This window comes from Gobio gobio, assembly GCF_949357685.1.
Source record: "Gobio gobio genome assembly, chromosome: 13".
Taxonomy (NCBI): Eukaryota; Metazoa; Chordata; class Actinopteri; order Cypriniformes; family Gobionidae; genus Gobio; species Gobio gobio.
In genome coordinates, this window is record NC_137106.1 from 24,419,022 (window position 1) to 24,443,831 (window position 24,810).

The 24,810-nt window shown below is 38.1% G+C and overlaps 1 protein-coding gene across 2 annotated transcripts in view; it reads right to left on the minus strand.

Moving 5' to 3' along the window:
* Positions 1-24,810, minus strand: part of crybg1a (crystallin beta-gamma domain containing 1a) — a 59,336-nt gene that overhangs the window by 8,796 nt on the left and 25,730 nt on the right. Inside the window, exons 2-13 of one of the 2 annotated variants that reach the window (XM_079833629.1) lie at positions 18,279-18,426; positions 10,885-12,077; positions 5,475-9,951; positions 4,024-4,062; positions 3,367-3,485; positions 3,098-3,272; positions 2,790-2,929; positions 2,186-2,312; positions 2,043-2,078; positions 864-1,027; positions 582-708; positions 277-422 (exon numbers count right to left, since the gene is read on the minus strand). In XM_079833629.1, the coding sequence (XP_079689755.1) occupies positions 277-422; positions 582-708; positions 864-1,027; positions 2,043-2,078; positions 2,186-2,312; positions 2,790-2,929; positions 3,098-3,272; positions 3,367-3,485; positions 4,024-4,062; positions 5,475-9,951; positions 10,885-12,077; positions 18,279-18,426 (6,891 nt within the window). Of the gene's footprint in view, positions 1-276; positions 423-581; positions 709-863; positions 1,028-2,042; positions 2,079-2,185; positions 2,313-2,789; positions 2,930-3,097; positions 3,273-3,366; positions 3,486-4,023; positions 4,063-5,474; positions 9,952-10,884; positions 12,078-15,417; positions 15,849-18,278; positions 18,427-24,810 lie in introns of those variants that run through there. The other variant, XM_079833630.1, reaches the window with a different exon arrangement.

The window sequence follows — 24,810 nt, forward strand, 5'->3', positions numbered from 1 at the left end:
TTTAATCCTGCCAGAACCAAGACTGCTAAAATGCGCGTGGTGATTGTTACACTTAAATAATGAGTTAAATAATGACAGAATTATAATTTTTAACTGAAATACTCCTGATTTTATCTCTGTAAGCAATTGCCCAGAAGGGCTAATAAAAACATTTCACTGACAGATTTACAGCCATACTAAGGTCAAAGGTTATGAAAGAAAGGAAGAAAATGAGAGTGATGCCTGTAGATTTTAGAGAGTTTAGATGTAGATGGAACTGAAAGAACAAACACTCACACTCCAGAGAGGACCTCCACTGATTTTGTCTTTATGCCAAAGCCAGTGGCTTCCATGCTGATGACAGGTTCCAGCAGGTCCACATTCATCCCTCTCTCACTGAAATCCTGCTCGCTGAACATTCTCACGTGAGGAGTAATAAAATCCTACAGAAGAACACAAAACCATGAAATGACAACCTCCTTATTCCAAGAAAACCACAGGGCTACACATAGTTTATCAATGTCAGGAAGTTTAGCTGTAAATAGTTTATTTAATATTAATCTTGATCTCTTTTGGTTCAGAAATGGTCTCGGTGTACATACTGCTAACACAGGACGTATAGAGAGGAGCCTGTCATCCAGTCCACCCCAGTCAGTGAAGTCTGCATACTCTCCTTCCTCCAGAAGATACTGGCGTCCCTCAAATCCTGGCGCAGAGTATCCTACCCAGCTATGTATGAACAATAACATGAATCACTGTTGGAGCCAGCTAAAGTCAATAAACCAGTAAGAACTGAAGATAATGTGTAAATCTGCAGATTTTGCCACCATAAAAAAAAAAAAATCTACAATGTCAATATTACTGTCAAAAATGAGTACACTCACATGCCACTCAGGATCTTCAATGAGCCAACAGAACAGAGTCTCTTCCTCACGGTGTTGTCAGGACTCTCAGTCACCTCTTCTTCCTCTCTTTCATCAAACTTGTAAATGTCCCTTTCGATCTCCATGTACTCCCCTTGGAACATTGGATTTTCAAAGAGTACTGCCTAATTTCAGAAAAGAGAGAAAAACACTTTACAGCTTCCAGTCAAAAACATGGAGAAAAATGAAAATTTTAAGCAAGTTGTAGGAGTTCAAGATATCGGTTTAGTGCATGTTTACATTGATAAACCATTATTAAATAGCACAGACAGATGCAATAACGCATCCTGTGTGAATAGCCCTGAACACAACATCCCAGAATATGACCAAATGAAATGCTTGAAGGTCTGAGAGATGATTTATTTTCATACAGCAAAATACATGACATGTTCAAGGTTTGACTGGGGTGTGCTTATGTGTGCGCATACGCTTGTAGGCGGAATATTCAGAATTCTGGGAATTCTTCCTCCAGATTCAGTAAGGCTCTGACAAAGTGACTAAAGGTGTATTCAGCACTCAGAGCCCAGTCAGACATTAGTTCAGGAATGTCAGGAACTTTGTCAAATAAAGTCAAGTCAAGTCAAGTCACCTTTATTTGATAGCGCTTTATACAATACAAATTGTTTCAAAGCAGCTTTACTTTGATACAGTGATAACTCAATAATTCTTGAGAACCTTTGAGACACAGTTCACTAGCCCCCAAACTACCCGGCTTCCTTAGTCCATTATATCCTCGGCCGTTATTTTTTTTGCTGCTTCTTAGAAGTAATCTTTAAATGCAATTAAATCATTATGGGATCACATGCCTCTGCTAAAGATACATGCACTGCCAAATTTTTTACTGCATCTAATTGCAGTTTCAAAATCAGACACAATGCTGCTGTTCTTTCACAGCTCAGAAATCACAAGAACAAATGCTGGCATGGACTGAGCAAGCAAATAACAAGCACAAACCCCGCCTCTGGGCATGCTCAGTCTGGTCCAGATTACCTGCATCAACAGGTACATTTAATTCCAGGCTGTACAGAAAGTCTTTCACCAAATAAATGTGCAAAATTAGTCTTTAGTCGTTACAATTTTCTCAGTGAACTACACCTATTGGCACAATCAGTTCAATGAGATTTAACTTGTACAGCTCACCTTAACTTCATTGGGATTTTCCACCTTAATTTCACCCTGTGAAAAGCATAAGGAACAATTTTATATGAATCTCTGTTCATATATTTAGTTTATAAATGAAAAAAGATGGAATGAGTGTGTGAAAGTGAGTGGTATGTAATTACCAGTTTCAAGGGCCGCAGTGATCCGACAAATGTGGTGGGAAAACCCCAGTCCTGAGGGCAGGGATATACTCCTTCCTCCAAAACAGCCAAAAGACCCTGGAAATCTGGGTCACTAAAGACCAGCCATCTGCAAACACACAACTTCAGTAAGAATAGATCTAACAGGATTTTAACAGGAAGTGATAAAACCTGTTAAAAGATAACTTTCATTTTGTAAATTAAAAACATGCTTCTCGAAGTTTTGGCAAAGAACAAACATGCCAAGGCATAAAAAAATATTTTGAAAATGTCTCCATCCAACACGCAAAAACAAGAAAACAACATTCCATTCAGACACAGTCTCTTTCTCTCTCAAAGTCTCTCAACTCAAATCATAGGTCACATGCTTTAACCTCAAAACGTTCCATTTGATCATAGCAAATGCCAAGTTCCACTTGATCAAGCCAAATATGAAGCTTGTGTCCTTCGTCTCTCATTTTTAGCTTTGAGAGATCAACGTATTGCTCCCATATACTAATGTTCAAACGTTTGGGGTCAAAAAGATTTCAATCAGATCCCATTTAAGCAGCCGTCAGCATTTATTTACGATCAGTAGCTCACTTACACTCCACTGTGGACTTTAATGGACCCAGTACTCTGTGGAATACCAAATGAACAGGTTTCTATGGTGTCATCGCAGAATGAAGACATTCGGCCCATCCCATTCAGCTCCGTGAACAGGTCTATTTTAGGTGTGCTGTAGTCCTGAGAGGAAAATATCAATGCAAATCAAAGGTCAAAGCACGCACGTTTCATTTGCATTTTTCAATGCATGTTATACTTTTTATTTAAGAGATTCTTTGGGTAATTTACTGATTAGTCAGAGTACTGAGGTCAAGTGTTAATGCATGTGACTCATAATTTTAGACTTACCCTTAATGCAAGCCTAATGGAGCCAATAACCATGGGTGTAGTTGGGAGTGGCAATCCGTTTGGCCCCACCTCCCCATTGGGCTCCATCTCTGCCCACTCATTTCCTAATTCTACTGACCCCTCCTCCAAAGCGATGGATCGGCCCTGAAAGCCTGGCTTTTCATACAGCAGCCAGCTAACAGGACAAAACAGGAAACATTTGCAAACTTGCAATTTAAAGTGTCACGAGATTTGTCACATTCTGAACAGGAGGAAGTGATTGTTCTTACCATCCTCTGACGACCTTTACGGAGATGAGTGGTGAGAGTTTTAGAGAGGTTGCATCCTCTACGTCTCTGAACACCTCGTATGACTCTCCTCCAAAATGAGGTTGTTGGTATATAACAATCTGCACGCAAGAACATTTAAACACTCTCTATAAATGTGTTACATGGTTTCTTCCTTGCTTATTTGAAGCACTTGAAAAGCGGATACTGAATTGGAAAGTAGCAATAAACTAGCTATGCTAAAATTGGCCAGTTTCACAGACAAGGCTTAAGCCTAGTCCCAGACTAAAAATGCATGTTTGAGCTGTCTTCACTCAAAAACAACTAGCACAAACATATCTTAAAATATATCAGTGCCATTGTTTTGTCTCAAGATGGACACCAATAATGTTTTTTTTCTAAGGCACATTTAAAAAAAGCTAATTAAATGTCCTAATTAAACCAAGGCATTATCCGGGCTTAATCTAAGCCCTGTCTGTGAAACCGGGCCAATATCTACTAAATACATATTATAATTTATTATCAATTTTGTATAGATCAGCATCTTCAGTTTTGCAATACTTGTAAAGATCAGTATCTTCAGTTTTGCAATACTTGTAAAGATCAGTATCTTCAGTTTTGCAATACTTGTAAAAATCAATGTCTTCAGTTTTGCAATACCTTTCCTGGGCGTCTGTGGAAGCCTCTGACACCTGATGTCTAGAAATCCCAAAAACAAATGAGTTGACATTCAAACATTATTTCCATTAAAATCATAAGAAAATGATGACATGACATTCATTACATTTTTAAAACTACTTAAAAGATTGACTGGATATTTGGTTTCAAAATAACACTGTTCACTAAGGCACTGTGATCAGTGAAACCTATAAAAACAAACTGAAGCCTAGAGGGCTTAACATTCCCCTTAAACACGAAGCAACAAAAAGTTCCACTGATAAAAGACAAGGCAGGTACAGACAACCTAAGCAGTTTAAAAGGTGAAGCAAGACTTCACCACATCCCTGCCTGCAACGAAAAATCTATAAACCACAGCTATACACATTAAAGGAACACTCCACTTTTTTTGAAAATAGGCTCATTTTACAACTCCCCTAGAGTTAAACAGTTGAGTTTTACCATTTTCAAATCCATTTAGCCGATCTCCTGGTCTGGCGGTAGCACTTTAAGCATAGCTTAGCATAGATCATTGAATCTGATTAGACCGTTAGCATCTCGCTCAAAAATGACCAAAGAGTATTGATATTTTTCCTATTTAAAACTTGACTTTTCTGTAGTTACATCGTGTACTAAGACCGACAGGAAATGAAAAGTTGCGATTTTCTAGGCCGATATGGCTAGGAACTATACTCTCATTCCAGCTTAATAATCAAGGAACTTTGTGCTGTACCATGAGTGGAGCGGCGCAATGATATTACACAGCGCCTGAAAATAGTCCCCAGCATGCTCTCTGTGTAAGCATGTGTTATGTTGATGGAAGTTAGCCTATTTTTAGGCGCTGTGTAATATCATTGCACCGCTGCACCCATGGTACGGCACAAAGTTCCTTGATTATTACACAGGAATGAGAGTATAGTTCCTAGCCATATTGGCCTAGAAAATCGCAACTTTTCATTTTCTGTTGGTCTTAGTACACAAAGTTTTTAAATAGGAAAAATATTGAAATTCTTTGGTCATTTTTTTGAGCGAGATGCTAATGGTCTAATCAGATTCAATGATCTATGCTAAGCTATGCTAAAAGTGCTACCGCCAGACCCGGAGATCAGCTGAATAGATTCAAAAATGGTAAAACTCAACTGTTTAACTCTAGGGGAATTGGAAAATGAGCATGTTTTCAAAAAAAGTGGAGTGTTCCTTTAAGCACTAGAGTATGTAGCACATGCTGTTCACTATATATATATATATATATATATATATATATATATATATATATATATATATATATATATATATATATATATATATATATATATATATATATATATATATATATATATATAATATATTCTTCACAAGCAAGAAATTAAAATGAGGACTTTTGGGGCTTTTGTATTACTCATGGGACATTTTTTTAACCAATGGACATTCTGTATTAAGGATCCCTCTCTTACCTCTGCATATGTTGGTGAGAGGCTAGTGGGTGTGAGCAGTGGAATCTGCTGAGTGCTGTTGGGTGGAGATGTTAATCCTGATATGCCTTGCAGTCCCATGTTTGAATTAAATGTAGGGAGACCGATATCCAAAGCAGGAAGAGAGCTAGTGTCAGGCCTTTGCTGACTAATTGTGTTGGATTCTTGGCCTTTATTCATGTATTTATCCAATAAGTCAGGTAGCTTGACTTCTGCGAAAGTTGGAAGAGCAGGAGGTGTCAATGGGCCCTTTACTAAATCACCAGGTCCTCCCTTTACATTACTATGATCTGGTAAATCACCAAGCCCCACTTTTGGAACTGTGACAGCATTGAACAGTGGTATGCCCTTCTGCTCTCCTGAGGTTGGCACCACCTCTGATGGTGGTGTTATGGGGGATTGAATGCCATTAAGGAGAGAGCTTGGTTCAGTTCTGACTTTTCTTGATGTTTTTGGGGATTTCACAAGGCTTGAGATTATCGACATTCTTTCCAACCTTGAGGACATTTTTCCAGAGCCTTCTGTGATTTGTTTTTCTCCATCATTTTTCTCCTCCGTGACTGTGAGCTTTTTAGCTTTGTCTTGTTCCCGTCTAGATGAAAGACCTTTGTAAAGCAGGCTGTCCTCAGCACGTTTGGACAGTGGGTTGGTTTTTGCCCCTTCATTATTCTTCTTAATAATCATGGCTGGAGAGGGGTCTTTTGGCCCCGTAGTTTTTCTTGTCCCAAACTGGAACTGTTCTGGGTCAAGTATCTTCTCAAAGTGATCTTCTTTAATGGCCGGCATGGCAAAAGGTGGCGATGGCATCTTGTTCTGCCCATGTTTTCTTGGTGGCAAAGAGAAAGGGGAGCAGTTCTCTTTAATGTTACGAATGAAATCCTCAAAGTCATTGGAAGTGTCAAGCACATTGTCATCACTTGCAGAACAATCCATACGTCTCTCTGTTTTCTTTTTCTCAAAACTTTGGTCCACGTCTAACCAACTAGATGGTGCCTTGCTATTTTGTGAGAGGCTTTTGGGGTCCAAAGGAAGATTATGAGATGTAAATTGTTGAATGCTTTGGTTGGATGGTGGTTTCGGCTTTTGTAAGTTAGTAGCTAGTAGTTTATCTTTAGCCTTTGTAAAATCGTTGACTTTCTGGATAGACTCATTCTTCTGAGTCTTCCTGTCCACTTTGAGAGTCAGTTTATCTGGTATATTTTTAACTGATGGAAGTTGCTGCTCTAAAGTCTGATTACCTTTTTGAACAGGTTCTGGTTTAGAAGCAGCCTCTGGAGCCGTGATCACTGCTACTGCCATCTCATCAACTTGCTTTAATTTATTGGATTCATTCTGTTTAACACACTCTGGGTTTGTTTTACTTGAGTCTTTAGACTGAACCTGTTGCTTTTCTGTAACTTTGCATTTACCACTTTCCTTATTTTTAACATTTTCATCTAGTTGTGTAGTTGCTTTTGGTTGTGTCAAATCTGAATTCAGAGCATTTTCCACACTGTGCTCTTTGGTCTCAGTCTTCTGGGTTGTCTTAGATGAATTCTCTGAAATGACTGGAACTATTAGTTCCTGAGAAGAGCAAGACTTATCCATACCTTGAGCACTCAGATTACTGGCCGTCTCTTTCTCAAACCCAACAGGAGACTTCTCTTTGACAACATCTGGCAGCTCATCGGATGCAACTTGCATATGTGATTCTTTTGAAAGTGGTAAGTTGGATTCTGTCTGTTGTTTTATGAATTGTAAATTGCTTTCTGAAAGCGACACATCCAGTTTGACTTTGGTTTCAGCAGCACCAGATTTTTCATCCTTCATTTCAAAAGAAACTTTTGATTGTTTAGCTGTCTTGGGCATTGTGGAAATTTCCTCTGTCTTAGTAAGGGCACATGTTTTCTCCTTGAATCTATGTAACTTCTCATTGACATCATCTGACTGCATATGTGGCATAATCTGGACATGTGACTCTGATGAAACTGGTAGATTTAAATCGGTCTGACATTTTATGGTTTGCAAATTGTTGTTCTCTGAGAGCGACACATCAAGTTTGACTTTGGTTTCAGCAGCACCAGATTTTTCATCCTTCATTTCAAAAGAAGCTTTTGATTGTTTAGCTGTCTTGGGCATTGTGGAAATTTCATCTGTCTTAGTAAGGGCACATGTTTTCTCCTTGAATCTAAGAAACTTCTCATTGACATCATCTGACTGCATATGTGGCATAATCTGGACATGTGACTCTGATGAAACTGGAAGATTTAAATCGGTCTGATATTTTATGGTTTGCAAATTGCTGTTCTCTGAAAGCGACACATCCAGTTTGACTTTGGTTTCAGCACCTCCAGATTTTTCACCCTTTGTTTTAGAAGTGGCTTTTGATTGTTTACAACTATCTTGAATACTCAGATCACTGGCTGTGTAATGGCCCATCTCAGGTATTGAGGAAATGTCATTTTCCTTGGTAAGGCCATGCTTCTCTTTCTTGAACCCAGTAAGTGGCTTCTCTTTGACTGATTGCTTATCTGGTACATCCTGAACACGTGGGCCTGATGAAATTGGTGGATTTGACTCTGTCTGATGTTTTTCAGAGTGTGAATAATTTTTTTCTGAAAGCGACACATCCAATGTGACTTTAGTATCAGCGGCAACAGATTTTGCACCATTCGCTTCAGAAGAGGCTCTTGATTGTTTAGCCGTCTTGGATATTGTGGAAATTTCATCTGCCGTAGCAAAAGCACCTGTCTTTTTCTCAAACCCAACAATATTCTTTTCTTTGGCAATATCTGACTGTTTATCTGATGCAACTTGCACTAGTTGGTCTGATAAAATTGATAGATCTGATTCTGTCTGTCGTTTGGTTTGACGATCAGCGTTTTCTGAAAGTGACATATCTGGTGTGACTTTGGTCTCAGCAGCATCACAAATTTCAGTCTCAGTCATTTCAGAAATGGTTTTTGATTGTGTAAACATGTTTTCTACTGTGTCAGATTTCAGAGCAGCTGTGGGTGTGATAGACAAATTTGTCATCATCTTTTCAGATTTGTCTATTTTTGAATCTGAAGCTGCAGTTGGCTCTGCCTTGCTAAAATCTCTCTTGGGTCTAAGTTTAGTGGGACTTTTGAGACGTGGCGTTGCTGAATCACCAAGGTCCTTAACAGGGCTTTTCAATTTGAACTCTGGTGATACCCTGGCCGCAGCATTCCCAGTGGCTTGATCACATTTGGAAGATTTGCCATTACTGACAGGACCGTTAACCAGTGATGACTCATTTCTCTTTGGCTTGGTAAGTGGCAGAGAAGCTGGTTCGTATGACTCACTCTCTCCGCGGGCAGCTTCTTCATCTGAGGGCAGTTTCGGAGGACTCGGTGGTGTCATTTGAGGCAGCTTCCTTCCTGTTGGTGACACATCAGTCATGAATTTTCTGGGGCTCTTAGGCCCGCTTAGCTGGGTTTCGTTCGCTGGTTTCTCCTTTTCAATGTTCTGCTCTGATTGGTCCATGCCAGGCGCTGAGGAAAAAAGTTTAGCCTGGGTTTTGTTGCCAGTGTCACCTGATTTGACTTTACTCTTTGAATAAGGAAAACTACTCTTTGAAGTTGGACTCCTGTCACTGACAATTGTCGGTTGTGTTTTTGATTTTTGGATATCTTTACATACTTTGAATTCAGTGTTAAGCTTTGTTGAACCAGAATTCTCCAGTGAAGATGGGGAAGATGGGGAGGGTGGGGATTTATCCTCCGAAAGTGAATTTAGACTTCTTTTAGGCTTTGAAAGAGTGACCTGTTCTTTAGTGTGTTGAGTTTTGGTCATTAGTGAGGCATCCAAAACATCCCTTTCTTCCACTCTCTTTGTCTGTGATAATTTCTGCTCTGGGCTTATTAGCCCAGCCTCATTCTGACGTTTGGTGGACATCTGTCTTTCAGCTTCAGTGGACACACTATACACTGTGACAACCTCCAGTACCTTCTTTGGTTTTGTTTGAACCTCTGGCGCGGTTTTCTTAGGAATTCTTGTCTTGGTGTCAATTGGTTTGCTAAGTGTAACAGATTGGTCTTTTTCTGTCGGAGACCTGATCTCTTTTTGGTCTGTCTGCTTCTGTGATAGTCTCCGTACTGGAGGCACTTCTATCTTTGATGCCTCAGAGAGGCTTTTAATGCGAGACATTACAGCTTTTGTTTTAGGGGCAACTTGTGGTGGAGAGCTCTTCACATTAATTCCCCCATTCGTTCCACTTGCAGCTCTGTCCGTACGCTTGGATGGCAAAGATGAGTTTTGATGACTGCTCATCACACTATTAAATGATACTTTATTAATCGGCATTTCTGGGAAATCAGTAGCTTCTCTATTCTCTGTTGGAAGTTCAAAGGGGCTCTCTACATGCTCATCAAGAGGCTCTTGTGTGAAAACATCTCCTACTGACTCATTTGTCTGTTGGTTGGACTGCGTGACATTTACACTTTTGGGGTTTGGTAGTCTGTGGAAAGACATAAAGGAAACAGCAATGTTAAGAGACAGGTATGGGAGGATCCATGCATTCATATGCTCTCAACAGCATGCATCACATTAATGAGAAATAATTGGAATTCTTCAAGCGTGTAAAAATTATTCCCGTTAAAGAGCCTAAATTATTTCAGATCATTTCTTATGAACATGTTTGACTGCATTTTTAACCTTGGCATCATCATTGCAAACAACTTAAACCGCTTAAAGTTTTAAGCATGACATAGAACGATATCATTTAATTGTATAGACTTTAAGGATTACTCAGCTGAAAAGGGCTGATTAATCACAGGTGAGCTTGCACAGAATAATTCAGGTAAATTTGTGAATTAAATGTGTGTGAATTAAAGATCGAATCAAACAAAAGCCAAGCAATATCTTGACAATAAATCACATGCACCTAATTTCCATTGTACGGGTGTTCATTAACTTTTATCACAGCTAAGCTGTACATGATGATATGATAATGAATGAGATAATCAAATCAAATTACATAGAAACAAAAAAATACAGCTTTCCCATCACATTAATAAATTACATCTTAAAATAAATTTAAATTACAACTGCTATTTTAAAATGTAATAATTTTGCACAATATTACTGTTTTATTGTATGCATTGTGAGCATGCAAGACTTATTTCATAAACATTATAAAAATCTTACCGACCCAAAACTTTTGAACGGTACTGTATATACATATACACATATACATTATATATATAATATATATATATACAGAAACCTAATTCTATGGAAAGATCTGAGAGTCATTGTTCATCTCACACTCAAAATCATGGGAAACCAAGTGTCATATTGCACACAGTCATCTGCACTGTACAGACTAAACAAAGGCCTCGCTGCGCAGTAACCCAACACAGACACACAAACACAACACAAGATTACTTACATTTTCACCCTAACCTGCTGTACATTCTGCGTTATATCCAAGTTAGTCTCACTTTGGGTCTCCGTTTCAGCTTGTTCTTCCCCGTCTAGGCTTGATTGAGAACCAACAAACACTCTCCTAGCAAAGACCTTTTCACTCGTTGACAGTTTCAAGCTTCTGCGTTTCTCTTCGCTGCTGTCAGCATGTCGGTGCTTAGGATAGTTAAGGCTATCTCGAGTTTCCTCCTCTGGTGGTTCAGTGCGGTCTTGTAAGGTGAAGTTGGTTGGCTCTGAAGCTCGAGAAGGACCAGGAGTGTTGCTGGAAACTGCACCGAGAGCAGAATAACTCTCAGGTGGGCTGGCCAGAGCAGGTTCTGCAGAAGAAAATGAGTCAGTAATGGAGCTCTCACTCTCCTCCTCTGTCATGTGAGTTTCCGCCCACACGGCTCTGTGTACTTGACCAGGTGAGGGAGAAGATTGAGCTGCTGACCTCTCCTTTGCCTCAGGGGAAGTGGTGTTCGTTGGGGCAAGAAGCTCATTATTGCCTTCTTGATTGCTTAGTTTGCGTGATTTTCTTTTGTTGCTGTTTTTCTTCCCCATGCTTTCAGTTACAGTCTGTTCTCCAGGCTGAATGTCGGAGGACGATGTGTTTCTAGAATGTGATCCCAGAGTCACCCCGACCAGCGCTGTGTAATTCCCGCCGCCTGTGATGGTGGCTTTTAAAACAGTTTTTTTACTCTCCGTCCGGCCTGTGGATGTTGGCGTGTCAGGGGTGTGTATAGGGTCTGCACATTTCTTTATTGTTGTGTCTGTTGTCTCCTCTAGGTACACCTTGAGCTTCCTGTTCACTTCCTGCACCAGTTGCTCAGTCTTCTTGTCACCAGAGGTCTCGACCCTGCTCACCTTGTTTAACTCCACTTCTTTTACGCTTACTCGTCCACTACTGTCGCTGTCAGCAAAAGGCAAGTCTCCTCCATCTGCGACAATGGAGGCTATGCTACACACGCTGGGACTTCTGTTCTCTGGACCAAACACTGAATTATCAATCTCTCTGTGTTGAGTCCGTCTCAGTTCCTCTGATCCTGAGTACTTGGTTGGGCTGTTTGCCTCTGGCGACAAACTTTCATCCCCGTCATCCGATGTGGTTCTGCTTTTCTTCTTCCGAGCAAAAAAACTTCCAATACGATTGAAAACTCCACTCTTCTCCTCAAAATTCTGGGAGAACAAAAAGGAAAAGACAGGTAAGAACACCTAAATAAAATATAGATCTCAATTCATAATAACTTGAGTACATGTGGCTGTGCTGAGGAGGAGGTTACAAATTCTGAACATTATTCGCAATTTTTATTCCAATGGCTAAATTATCCACTACAAAAAATGCTTTTCTTTTACTTACCCCATTGGCAGATAATTTAGCTTGTTTTACGCAAAAATTCGCTTCATTTGTTTTTATTTTCCAGAAAACAAGAAAAAATATCTTATGTAATTTTACTTATCTAGAAAACGCATCTTGATTTGAGAATTTTTATATATTTGGACTAGGGCTGAAACGATTCATCGAGTTATTCGATTAACTCATTACAAAAATTCCTTGAGGCAAAAATTCTGCCTCGAACCCTCGTTAAATTCCTATGACGCGCACTATGCGCAGGGATCTGATTCACACGGACCGCTGTTCAATGTTCAGGAAGCACACCATAGCGCGTGATACATTTTGAATTTAGTTTACGTTAGATTCTAGATGCCCAGAATCACTATAGTAACTGCATGTTTTACACAGTTTATACAGGTAAATTGATTGCCGTTCTTATAGCTGCCACACACACACACACACGGCGCACGCAAGCCCAGAAGCCAGATCGCTTTCACTTTCGTCCTCATAAAGTTTGTCAAGTAAATGCGTTTAAAGCCTTGCCAGTTTGAACATTGAAGCGATTGTGCACTATTCAAAAACAATAATACGGAAAACTTATCCGTTCAGTGCTCAGCTTTTTTCTGTGACACAGAGAGCCGAGCCGTGTCGCGTCTCTGACAACGTGCGCCCTGAAGGCAGATCTCTTTTCACGTGAAGATCGCGCGCAGAGAGCAGCGCAGAAACGCAGTGTCAACGCTGTCCTGTTACTAAAGTAATGTCACTAAAGTAGCTTAGAAACTCAACCGTTATAGGCATATATTTGAATACCTTTGAAGTAATTACAAACCACAGCTTCATAATGAATAGAGACGGTATGAGTAATTCACACACACCATCTCTCTCTCATTAATGCATTCAAATAAATGTAGGCCTACTGTGTTAATTTATCTGTAGCCTATCTGATGTAAAACAAACATAAATCTGCCCCAGAGACAATAACTGCTGAAAGTAAACAGTTTCCTTCACGTATTTTAAAATCACAAAGAAATGCCCTTTTTGCATTTGTTGGAAAAATTCCAACTTTGATAGTATGTATTAAGGATGAATGAATGAATGTATTTCTGCTGTACCAAACTGCAATGAAGCCTCACGCACGGCACGCGTGCATGCACGCGCATACGCATACACACACACACACACACACACACACACACACACACACACACACAGGTTGCTAGGTTACCATAGCAAATAGGCTCACCCCAGAAAAGAAATTATATATTATTTGTTAGTAATCTAATGGTAAATGCTGCAGGTGTAGAAATCTACATAAAATATATTTACTTTGATGTCAGGGCTAGATTACAGCATGAAACCTGTTGTGCATATTAATAAATTAAATTGCTTTTCCTCTTCATTTTCGTTATGCATTATTTGTTTTGGTTGCTTAAAAGCATGCGAAAAATGTTTTATCCGATTAATTGATTAATCGATCGATTAAGTGCTAGATTAATCGATTACAAAAAGAATCGATAGCTGCAGCCCTAATTTGGACTGTATACAAGACAAAAATAATAAGTAACTTAAGTAAGAAAAGCATTTTTTTGCGGTGTCTTGTTTTAGCGTATTTATTCCATTTGCTGGAAGGTAAAAAACCCAAATCTATTGGATACTTATGCTTATTTCCCACATAGAAAAGCATAGGTAACTATGGCAACTGGTATTTGTTTTCCCCCCTCAAGCAAGCAGGACTTCCTTGATGACTAATATTATATATAAATATATATATATACACACAGCACAGCTTTTCGTACCTTATTGCTTAAAAAAATCTATTTTTCATGATTACACTCTTACATAGATATAAATGCATAAAACCTTAGTTATTATAGTATGAAGGGATTCAACATAAGATAGCCACACACAATTATTAGAAAGATGTATTAAAACTTTAAAACTAAAAGTCCCAAAACCTCCTCTTTACAATCCATGGATTTGTACCAACCGATACTTGGCGGGCACTCCAATATGAGTAATGTGCAAGAACATAAAGAACAAGAGAAAGCATCTCAACAGAACATTCAAATGACATTAATGAAAAACTCTAAATATTACATTTTAAATTCATAGAATAATGATTGAGAAAAGAAAAGAAAAAACAGAAACACAAGCACAAGCACATCATTTAGAAGTTTTTAAGTTTGGGGGACATTTGCCCCATCTTTCAGACACATACAAATAAATATTAGCAGAGCCACGTTGACAAGAACATAATTTCCAGACTCCTGCGGCAGATACGTTATGACAAAAATATCAACATATAAAAAAATCGAATCACCCGAGGTGAAATGACTAACCTCATAGCGGTCCAATTCCCCGTTAATAATAAATTATATTTCCTCTACGGATCAGTTCTGAAACACGTACCTCCTTGTTTTCATCTCCACCTACTAACTTTAGAGCTGTCCGATTCCGAAATGAATCATTCTTTGGAGTCGATACTTTTTAATGATTCAGTTCACAAAACAGGACTTAACGTGAACAGATTTGACTGCTGGAGCGAAAATTAAGTTACTTTACCAAACTTACCAAACAGCAGAAAAGTTAAAAATAAACCAAAGTCTGGTATGCATATAAGACCTAACTAACTGAAAACCTTTTCAGCTGTAAATTAATTTTATTGTTGTTGATTTGACTATGTCCTATTTTAAATCATCGCTGCAACATACCAAACTGGAGAACAATATATTACAATAAACACCATTATTATTTTAAAAACATACTACATCGGCATATGAACTTGATAGCACGCGCTGCAGCAATGTACCACGCCATGACGTAAAGAATCACTGAATCAATTTGAACCAGCTGAAAAAGTGATTCGCAGGATCACTGTAACTATCCCAAACTAGGACCAAGGCGGTGTCTCAAACCCGAGTGCTGTCTACCTAGAAAGCATTTCGGGCATCATAATGTTCCGATACAGCTCAGCACGCGTTAACAGAACCATACAGCACTTTTGAAAAGAAGTACCCCGCATGTGAGATCACAAAACATGCTGTCTATGTAACGTTAGGCAGCTCACTGTGTTTTAAGATAGTCCAAAACTCTCCAAACGCCATAAAGCACCGAAAACAAACACAGATAGCCTACTTTCCCTTAACATTTTATCTGTTTTAAACAAAATAGTTGTCTCCTTACCATTTTCTCCAGCTGATGGTGAGGATCGAGTTTGTCTTTTTTACTTTCTTTCTTTTCAGGCAGTATGTACCGAAATCAGGACGCAGAAATCAATGCTAGCAGTCCATAGTTCTCCGCAATAAAACAGAGAAGAAACACAGCCGACAGGGTTGTTCATCCAGCTCTCTTCGATTACAATCAATGTTCAGACCGTCTCATTCAATCGCTGTTCAGTCACTGACGGCATGAGCCGAAAATATGACAAAACTTTTTGGAAGTTGAAATAATGTTCTGTTTACTTTGGTGGCACCGATCCAGGAGTTTTGCAGGTAAGTATTGTAAGCTCACTTAAGAGCTGTTGAGCAACTGGCAAAGTTAAATAACATTATTCATCCACAGTCGATGTACGAAGACCAAACGCCACACCCTTCCTCTATCCAACGTGACTCTCTACCGACCACTAACACCAAATAATAGAACTCCTAATAATAATAATAATAATAATAATAATAATAATAAGTATTATTATATTGGATTTTTCTTGAGTAACATTATTGTAATATGTTATTTATAATTATAAGACAATTAAATATCTTCCGTTTTAATTCTAACAAAAATACCTTTACAACAATTAGCCTAACAATTACTTTTATATGATTAATTTCTCTATTGCACTTGTCAACTTGATTCTGAAAATAACTTTATGTATACATCACTAGCTTCAAGTGAAACTACAGTGAATATAATTAAATTAAAGTTAATAATATATTTAATGTATCAAATTACATTTAGTTGCAAGTTCAGTCCAAAGAACTGGATAGTTTGTTTTATCACAATCTAGGCTTTGTGCTTTAACTGAGATGAAATGGGAAGGTGTGTTCTTTGTTTGGCATCACAATCAGGTAGCCTATAGTTATCCATAGAAGGATAAAAGCTTGAAGTTCTCTTTGTTATGGACAACAGAAAGGCCAGCCTTCCTTAACACTGCCATTGAGGATTTTGTTTGACTTCACTGTTGTATGACTTTGACTTTAGTTTTCTGTCAACTCAGAAGGTCAAACCGAACGGTCTAATTTTTACAATATCGTTACTGAAATCTTTATTAAAGAGACACCCAGTATGGTGCAGGGACGACATCAAACCCGGAAGACTAATTCGCCACTGGTTCCCTCAAGATTTTCCTATATTCCTCTTTTTTCAATTTATGAGTAAAATAAAGCCTGTGGTAAAAAAAAAACTTGACAATACTTTGACGTTTTGTTCTTCAACTTAAACTCCACACACTCACACACCAAACTGTCGTTTTACTTATTAGAAACAAACATTTTCAAAAATAAACATAACTGCGTTTTCGGTATGGGTGTGTGTCATTTACGTCATAAAACAAAACATCAAAGCCTCATCGGTAACACTTTACAATAAGGTTGTATTAGTTAACATTAGTTAATGCATTAGTTAACATGAACCAACCATGAACAACACCTCTGTTCAACAGTAGTTAATCTTTGTTAACGTAAAATCCAGCTGTTCATTGTTTTTTAATGTTAGGTCACAGTGCATTTACTAATGTTAACAAGGTTTTAATAATGCAGTAGTAAATGTTAAAATTAACATTAACAAAGATAAATAAATGATTTAAAAGTGTAGTTCATTATAACATTATTAGTTCATGTTAACTAATGTAGTTAACTAATGAACCTTATTGTAAAGTGTTACCGTATCATCAAGTTATGTTTACCACAGGATATGTTTTACTCATAAATTGAAAAACTCTATTATAAACCACCATAGGAAAATCTGGAGGGAATGAGGTGTGAATCTCCAGGGGGAATTAGTCTTCCGGGTTTTGACGTCCTCCCTTCATCACTCTATTTCAGATCTATTTAGGTAATGAACAACCTGGACTTTGCATAGACCATAGAACATATCATATGTTTTTCTGTGTATGGATAACTAAGAAATGGACGTGTGGACAAATTGACTTTTTAAAAATAAGTTAAAATTGATATATTTGTATAAGACAACTTGTACACTTTAAATCCCTAAGATATTGACAAATTAGAAATAAATTATGTGGTTATATAGCCTAAATAACATTTAGTTCTACATTTATGTAATTTTATATGTTTAAATTACATTTGTTATCCACATTATTATGTTTTTTGCTGCCCATGCATATTATAGTTATTCAGCCTGTGCTGCCCTCTGCAGGCTCGTGAAGCAGTTAACAACACTGAAGCTGTTCAAGAGATGTTCACGTCATGAATGGAACAGAAACAGATCCGTGAATGGAAAACTCAAATGTAAATAACCTTATATAGCCACTTACATCAAATCATTTTTGTTATAAATAGCCTACAGTGACTAAAAATGCATGTTTAACACATTTGAGCTGTTTTTATTCAATAGTGGCTTTTTACCAAGTAGTTTTACCTTGCAAGTTAAACCATAGCAAAAGAAACAATGTACTATGTCCTTGGTTTGTGAACACATGATGCAACCAATGAGTCTTCTCTACAAAAACCATCTGTGCAGAATTAAAAAAAGAACCACATAAAACAGAATATATTTCAGACAGATTCAGCATCTGTGTTTGTTGTACAAGGAGCTGTGAAGGCTGTAATCTGATCCTCTGATGAAAGTAGAGCAGCAGCTGCCCAAGGCTAAAGCAAACTAGTCTCAGCATAGGAAATCCAGGAACTTCCTCTTCCTAACAGTACACTTTAGTGATGTAATCAAGATCAGTATGTCCTTGTGTAAAGAGAATTTTAATATTTATATATTCATGTAAGGATTAAAAGACATATGATGTCCCCTTCACAAGATCCACAGCATTACAGTCAGACAGAAAGAGACAGATAGAGCTACCTGGATCTACCTACCTTCCTGTGTTTGCGAGTGGGAGAAGATGGATCTGTAAGAGAGGCGAGATCCAGGCTTAATGTGGAATTAGCCCGAGAACGGACAGGGGTGGGGCAGGTGTCGGTCATCACATAGTCCTCCGTTTGAATGCTCATCTGATCAAAACTCCTGTGGAACAGAGAGCCAATTGTTACTAAGGTATGGAATGACTTCCAGATGCCCTAGTTTGCAATGTATATGTAAAGTATCAGTGCAAAAGACTGTAAGGGGTCTCTATAAGATTGTATTTTGTTTTTCTGTATCATCTTGACAGATCATTTTCAGACGACTTTTCAATTCAATTAAAAGAGCTTCACAACAAAATCCTCCCTCATGTTAATTACATAACATGAATCATTATCTCGTAATCAGTAAAGAACATGTTCAGGTCATTTTCATTTTATTTTTTAGTTTTAAGAGAATGTGGCACAAGTATGTGTAAAAAAAAATATGTGTAAAAAAATTATTAACAAATGAATTAAGTGAATTTCTTGCATATATTTCTTGGACGAATGTGGTGTCACGGTCTCAGGTTCAGAATAAATATTTAAGTGCTGCAACAGCTTTGTCGATTTTGTCCTGCTCACTCTAATATGTGTTGTGACACAACATATTAACTACATACAACCGGACACGTCTGTCTTTTAAAGTGCAATATGAAGAATTTGTGGCAACAGTTAAAGGGTTAGTTCACCCAAAAATGAAAATTCTGTCATTAATTACTTACCCTCATGTCGTTCGACACCCGTAAGACCTCCGTTCATTTTCGGAACACAAATGAAGATATTTTAGTTGCAATCCGATCGCTCAGAAAGGCCTCCATTGGCACAATGCACTTTACACTCTCAAGACCCATAAAAGGTACTAAAGACGTCGTTACATAGTCCATCTCACTACAGTGGTTCTACAATAACTTTATGAAGCGACGAGAATAGTTTTTGTGCGCAAAAAACCCCTAAATAACGACTTATATAGTGATGACCGATTTCAAAATAATGCATCATGAAGCTTCAAAGCGTTATGAATCAGCGAGTCGAATCATGATTCGGATCGCGTGTCAAACCGCCAAACTGCTGAAATCAGTTGACTTTGGTGATTCAAACCGCTGAATCGACTCACTGATTCATAACGCTTCGAAGCTTCATGATGCCTTGTTTTGAAATCGGTCATCATAATATAAGTCGTTATTTAGGGTTTTTTTGCGCACAAAAACTATTCTCGTCACTTTATAAAGTTATTGTAGAACCACTGTAATGAGATGGACTTTGTAATGACGTCTTTAGTACCTTTTATGGGTCTTGAGAGTGTAAAGTGCATTGTGCCAATGGAGGACTTTCTGAGCGATCGGATTTCAACTAAAATATCTTCATTTGTGTTCCGAAGATGAACGGAGGTCTTACGGGTGTCGAACGACATGAGGGTAAGTAATTAATGACATCATTTTCATTTTTGGGTGAACTAACCCTTTAACAATAGCATTCAATTCACAGTTTTATTGTAATCTAGGTGTCAAAAGGGCTTCCTCCTGGAATAAAGGTTGACACCATAAAAACTGTCCTCAAAAAAGATGTAGTGGCAATGGCTATAAAACTATAAATTGGCTATAAAAACTATAAAAAGTGAGAAAATCTTGTAGGTGTTGTGCAAGTTAACTATTGTGCAATTGAATCATTTTGCAACATATCCACCAGGGAGCAGTCTAAGATTAGTTTTGCTTAGTTACACAAGTCTGCTATGCGTCCCTGTACAGTAGGTGAAAAACAGTATGTGGCAAAAGTAGTATGTCCGAATTCATAGTACTCCTAAATGAGTAGCCAAAAAGTAAAAACTAATTAGAGATAAAACTAAAAAAGAGTTGTACATGATTTAGAGCACATAAGATAAAGGCTTATTAAGGGGAAAAAAATATTATAATAAAAGGGCAGGTATTTGAAGCTGGTGTCTCTGGAGCATCTCCATGCAGGCTGGCAGTCGTGCATAAAGTTGCATTTCAGCCACCCCTAACCAAATCTCACAAAGAGAAACGTTCACAGATGGTGTAGAAAAACACTTTCAAACTGTTTTATTGGCATGGTGTTTTTGCAGCATGGGATAGTGTGTTGTCCTGCATGAAAATGATTTTATCTCCCAAGGCACAATATATAATAGCATAAAATGGTCAGCTATGAACTCTACATATCTTGCAGAAGTCATTTTGACACCCTCAGAGACCCTAAAGGGACCTTCCCATCATGATCTTGTTGGACCAGGATGGCCATTCACCAACCATACAGAAATCCATCCATCTAGACCACCCATTAGAGCACAGCCTTCCTCAATGAAAAAAAAAAAAAAAAAAACGATTTAAAAATAAGTCTTCATGTATTTCTAAACCCAATGTAAACATTACTCTTTGTGAGCTTTGGTTAGTGGTGGCTGAAATGCAACTTTATGCACAACTTTCTAACCTGGAGAGGCACTTGGGACTTCAGAGACACCAGCAGCTTTAAATACCTGTTTGCTGCTAAACAGTGGCTTTTTAAAGCTGCTCTCTTGATAGAGTTAATTTGTTTGACAGGTTCTTCTGTGCCATAAATCACTCAAATCTTTTGACAGTTCGACAATCTCTAATTGATTTTTGCTAAATATTAGTTGTTTCTATGCCTTTTGCAAGACATTGCACCATTTCATGCTTTTCATCTTCAGAAAGATCTTTCTTCCTCCCCATAATACATGAGATCTGTGACTTTATAATGTGGAACAACCACCCTAAGTAGGTTTTCCTCTTACCTAAGAAGACCTGGCAAAGGTGCACTGTGTAATATTTAGAAGTATCTATTGACAGAAATGCAATACAATATACATAACTATGTTTTCAGTGGTGTATAATGACCTTACATAAGGAACCTTTATGTTTTTATTACATTAGAAGGAGACACTTCTATCTACATATACACCGTGGGTCCCCTTACAATGAAGTCACCATTTTGCGGCGTCCAATTTCCACAGTATAGCCCTAAACGGACAAACTGCTCTACAGAGCGCAAGCTACTCTCTGCTGTTTCAGACGACGACATCTTTGTCCTGTGTCAGTCACCGTAGCTTCTCTATGTGCTTCAAAAGGGAGGGGTGAGCGGTGAGCAGTTGCAATTCGCAACCTCACCGCTAGATGCTGCTAAAATGTACACAGTGCACCTTTAACAAACCTCTCTGCGATTGATATGAGTAATCTAAAAAGATAAGAGAAATAACAAATGCTTTCTCTGAAAAACTAAAATTTGAATGTTTATTGTACTAAAATCCTACTGATATGTCACTTGCATAATAATTTGGAACACAGTGCATGAAATCTGTGTAGGATACGGTGCTGTACATGCCAACACTGGCACAGATAAAAAGCCATTGGGAATCTTCATAATTCTGTGACACAACTTCTGGTCCCCATAATTATGCTAGAAATAAAAGTAAGACGCTGAAATGATTCGTAAGCTTCCATCCTTTTTCTAGAGAACAGTTTTTGAGTAAATAACTTTACAGCAGGAAGGAAACCTGAAAACCATTCAGGGGAAAAAGACAAAAATGTTCTTTGACAGGTTTGGGACAGTAAATGAGAGTCTCGCTGACACGCTGATCTGGTGCTTCTGACCACAATCCAGTGTTCATGCTTGACTCATCACATTGAAAGAGTTCACATTAATTCAACTGTTTGGGTGTTAAATGCGATAAATGGCCAACGGCATTCTGGTTTCTTCATCCGAACCAACAGCCATGCTTCATCCCGCTAGTGTTGTTTGGGTGTTAAATGCGCTAAAAAATTGCTAACGGCATTCTGGTTTCTTCATCCGAACCAACAGCCATGCTTCATCCTGCTAGTATTTGAACTACGTTGATTTGAGAATTGTTTCCAGGAATATTTTATTAAAAATCATGCTTCATATTATGAATGACACCCATTTGTTAAACTAAGCCTCAAAAAAAGAGTTAATACTTCAATTTCCTCTCTGACTGTTTGAGCCCTCCAGGCAAATACATGATCTGGCATGTGTGTCAGTAAGGGATCGCAAAATCGCAAGCAAACAACCTGAGATGCCTGCAGGATTTCATATTTAAACTGAATAAACTGATATCCAGTTTAAGATTTTGAATCATCTACAGATATCCATGAGTATTCATTTCAGTGCATTTTGAATTCTTTTATTGTTTACATGACATACATTACTGTCAAAGTTCTGTTTTCTCAGTCGACCAAGCCTATTTACAGTATGACCCATTAAAACAGATTCTAGATGTAAAACGATATATAGGGTGAATTCAGGGTGATTGGGACACTTTTTCCAAGTCATCTCAATGGCAAAAAGTGTCCCAATAACCCTGAAATCCCCCTACATCCAATTATGCAATATTCATACTCTGACTCAAATGTGTAGCAATCTAAAACTTAAAAGAAATTGCTGATCTACTGTAACTTGTCTTTTCCCTGACTCACACAGATACGAATAATCATATGATGTGTGTTGACCTGTCACAAATTTGATTATGTATAAAAAAAAACATATCTGAACATGAATGTTTATCCCAAAACACACACCTTCATTTTGTAATTCTTACTGAATGATACAAGCATACACCTGATCACATGACAGTTTTCACGTGTCTTGTCCCTGTCACAAATTGTAGATGAGAGCATTCACCAATTAGTCAAAAATTTAATAAATGCAGGAGTGGCAAAGCTCTGTGAATGACAGGCATTTAAATTTCGAATTTCAGGAAATACGTTGAGCTTTCTAAGGAATTATGCTAATGTCTCACACCCACATACAACACAATGAACTATTAAAGCTGAAATAAAAATATTAGATGAAAAACTTTGGTGAATCAGTCTTTAACTTCAGTTTTTGCTGCTGGCATCTAAAATATTAGACCAAAAAAAATTATTTCGCTCGGTTTTGTTGTTTTGGAAGATTATCAATAATATACAGACAACAACAACAAAGAATTAAACGAATTACTTCCAAATGATGTGAGAGCAGTTCTGATCACCCAGTGTTATTTATGGATTTCGGAGGAAAGGATTCACTGACAGGACCATCAATCGTGGATTCTAAATCAATAATCAAAGAGCTTTATGTTTTCATTACTTAGGACAATGCATTTGGGAGGGTTGGGGTACTTTATTTAAGCAAGCAAATATTTGTGAGAGCTTAGCGCAAGGACAAGGATCCACAGCAGAGGCTACTCTTAAGACTGATCCCCCGTAAGGAGCATTGGGCCGCACCTAACTGTTACATAACACAGACATTCTGACCCAAATCCACACACATTCTGACCGCCCCCCAAGGACATAGAAAACAGTCTGTGCTGCATACGTTTCTTGCAAGATAAAAGTGTGTGTATATCCAGGTCATGTGTACGGGTTTTGTGTGTGTGCTCGCACAATGAAACCCAATGCTTTTGTGTACGTGGTCCACATATTATGTTCATGTTTACATTCATTTGAGAGAGTGTGCCTTTTGTTCTGTATGTATTCTGTTATGGTCATGTCTGAAATTACTAGATAAACACATGCCAGTTAGCCTAGAAATCTTGACGCAGCCTAGCGGCAGCAAATCTAATTTGCAGCCAGGGTCCTCTAGCAACTCTCCGTTGGCTTGCGAGCTGGAAAAACCAAACTCTGATCAGGCCAATCACATTGAGCAGAGTTGCGGCGGTTCCGCATGCTACTCGTAAACAAAGAAACTGGCGAACAGCGGCCTTTCGAATCGGCTTTGGCCTCGACTCTGGAAGACTTGGAGTTAAGCTTTTCTTTGAGAAAAAAACAAAGAACGGCACTGAAGTCATTCTTAAGAAAGAAGATGTGTTTGGAGTTTTGCCGACCGGATACGGCGAATGTTTCACTCCGCTTCACCTTCTTCGTTGCTCTGGTTGGTTGTAGCACTATCCTATTGCGTGCAGAGGGAATTTGAAAGACAACCGTTTATCCCGCCCCTCGGATTGAGCCCTGCCAATGGTGTGTTCCCAGACCCAACATCCTGATGTGAGTCAGGCTTGTCAGGCTACATGCCAGCTCTTTTTTCACCCTAAATGTATAAAGCAATAATTGTGGCCAATCTTGTTCAAATAATGAAAGTAAATGTTGAGTCAAGCTGTTAAACTTCAAAATGACAAAAAAGCACTGTAAAAAATATAAAAGTAGTCCATATGGCAATGTTTTCTGAAACTATGTCAATGTCAACAATGTCAACAATGTCACCTTGTAAGGAAAAGACCCAAATTTGACTCATGTGGACCATTTTTATTATATTTGAATGTTACTTTTTGTCATTTGGAGCTCAAAGGTCCAGATCCCCATTCACATTCATTATATGAAATAAAACTCACTATTATATTATTTGTTCTTTACTTATTTGTGTTAGAAGAAATACAATTATACAGGTTCACAACGACATAAAAGGCGTATAAATGATTGTCATATTTCGGTGTATTAACCCTAAAAAAATATAGGGGAGAAAAGTAACACTGCTTGTTTGAGTATTG